The sequence below is a fragment of the Oryzias melastigma genome, unplaced genomic scaffold (assembly GCF_002922805.2).
Source record: "Oryzias melastigma strain HK-1 unplaced genomic scaffold, ASM292280v2 sc01942, whole genome shotgun sequence".
In the NCBI taxonomy this organism is placed as follows: domain Eukaryota; kingdom Metazoa; phylum Chordata; class Actinopteri; order Beloniformes; family Adrianichthyidae; genus Oryzias; species Oryzias melastigma.
In genome coordinates, this window is record NW_023418520.1 from 4,686 (window position 1) to 5,946 (window position 1,261).

The 1,261-nt window shown below is 43.0% G+C and overlaps 1 protein-coding gene across 1 annotated transcript in view; it reads left to right on the plus strand.

Moving 5' to 3' along the window:
- The window catches only part of LOC112139236 (laminin subunit beta-1-like), a gene marked incomplete at its 5' end in the record, with an annotated part of 5,090 nt that extends 4,347 nt beyond the window's left edge, over positions 1-743 (plus strand). Inside the window, 2 exons of the mRNA XM_024261968.2 lie at positions 228-452; positions 531-743. Coding sequence (XP_024117736.2) covers positions 228-452; positions 531-728 — 423 coding nt within the window. The remainder of the gene's footprint in view (positions 1-227; positions 453-530) is intronic.
- Positions 744-1,261: the final 518 nt, after the last annotated feature.

Here is a 1,261-nt window from a genome sequence, read left to right on the forward strand (position 1 = left end):
ACTATAACTAATTACTTTTTTGAAGTGAGATGCCCAACACTGCTTAGTAGACACTGAACTTTCATATTAAGGTTGAGGCTGTAAAATATTGACTTAAGGCTGCAAATGGCCCACCAGTGTGAGACCCCGGCTTTGGAGTTTAGAAAAAGAAAAGTTTTAGTAATTGAGATCATTTTTGGAAACAAAATGTATTAATTATGGATGTTTTGTCAAACCATTCCATAAAGTGTATATTTCTTCCTTTCACAGAACTGTTGCGCATCACCAACCTGCGTATCAACTTCACAAAGCTCAACACCTTGGGAGACGACCTGCTGGACCGCCGCTCTGATGTCCTGCAAAAGTATTACTATGCCATCTACGAGCTGGTGGTCAGGGGGAGCTGCTTTTGCTACGGACACGCGTCGGAGTGCGCCCCGGTGCCGGGGGTCCTCACCCGGGAGAGCGGCATGGCAAGTTTCTGATGCTCACCCCCCGCTGAACCGATGCTTGTAATCCGCCTCTAACGCTCCGTCCCTTTGGTCGGTCAGATCCACGGTCGCTGCGTTTGCAAACACAACACGAAAGGGCTGAACTGCGAGCGCTGCAGGGACTTCCACCATGACCTGCCGTGGAGACCGGCAGAGGCGGAGAACCCACACACCTGCAGAGGTGCACAGGCAGTGTTTCATTTTTACCTGCATGTTTCTCAGGTTTATGTAAGAGGAGAAGACCCAGATGCAGGCTAAAGTCAAACAAAGAGATTTATTGAAAACGTTCCACACAGTGAACATCGGGAAGTGAGGGATCTGGGCTGTGAAAAAACAAAGATCCTTTTTTTTGTGTCATTCTGATGAAGATTTTAACCCAATTGTCTCAAGATGCAGACATTTATTTGCAAAATAAAATAGAATGATGGTAAAATTAGTCATTTCCACTTGTCTATGTACTATGACTGAACAAGCCCTGATAATCATACCTCCACCTCTGTGCTTTACAGATGATTTTAACTCCTACACGTCATATTTTCTTAATTGGCAACACACTATTTAATCTAGGACTCTTCTTAGTTTTGCAACAGTATTTAGGAAAAAAACAGTGAGAATTATGTTATATAAATGGAAATAAAGTCCAGTATGAAGTCGTCATTTAAAATTATCTTTTGTTGTTGCCAAACAACTCTACTAGCTTCAAGAGGCTCAAGCTCACAAAAAATGTCTACTTTTTATGATTTCAAGCAGACCTGCGTGTGTCTGTTTGTGTTTCCAGAGTGTAACTGCAA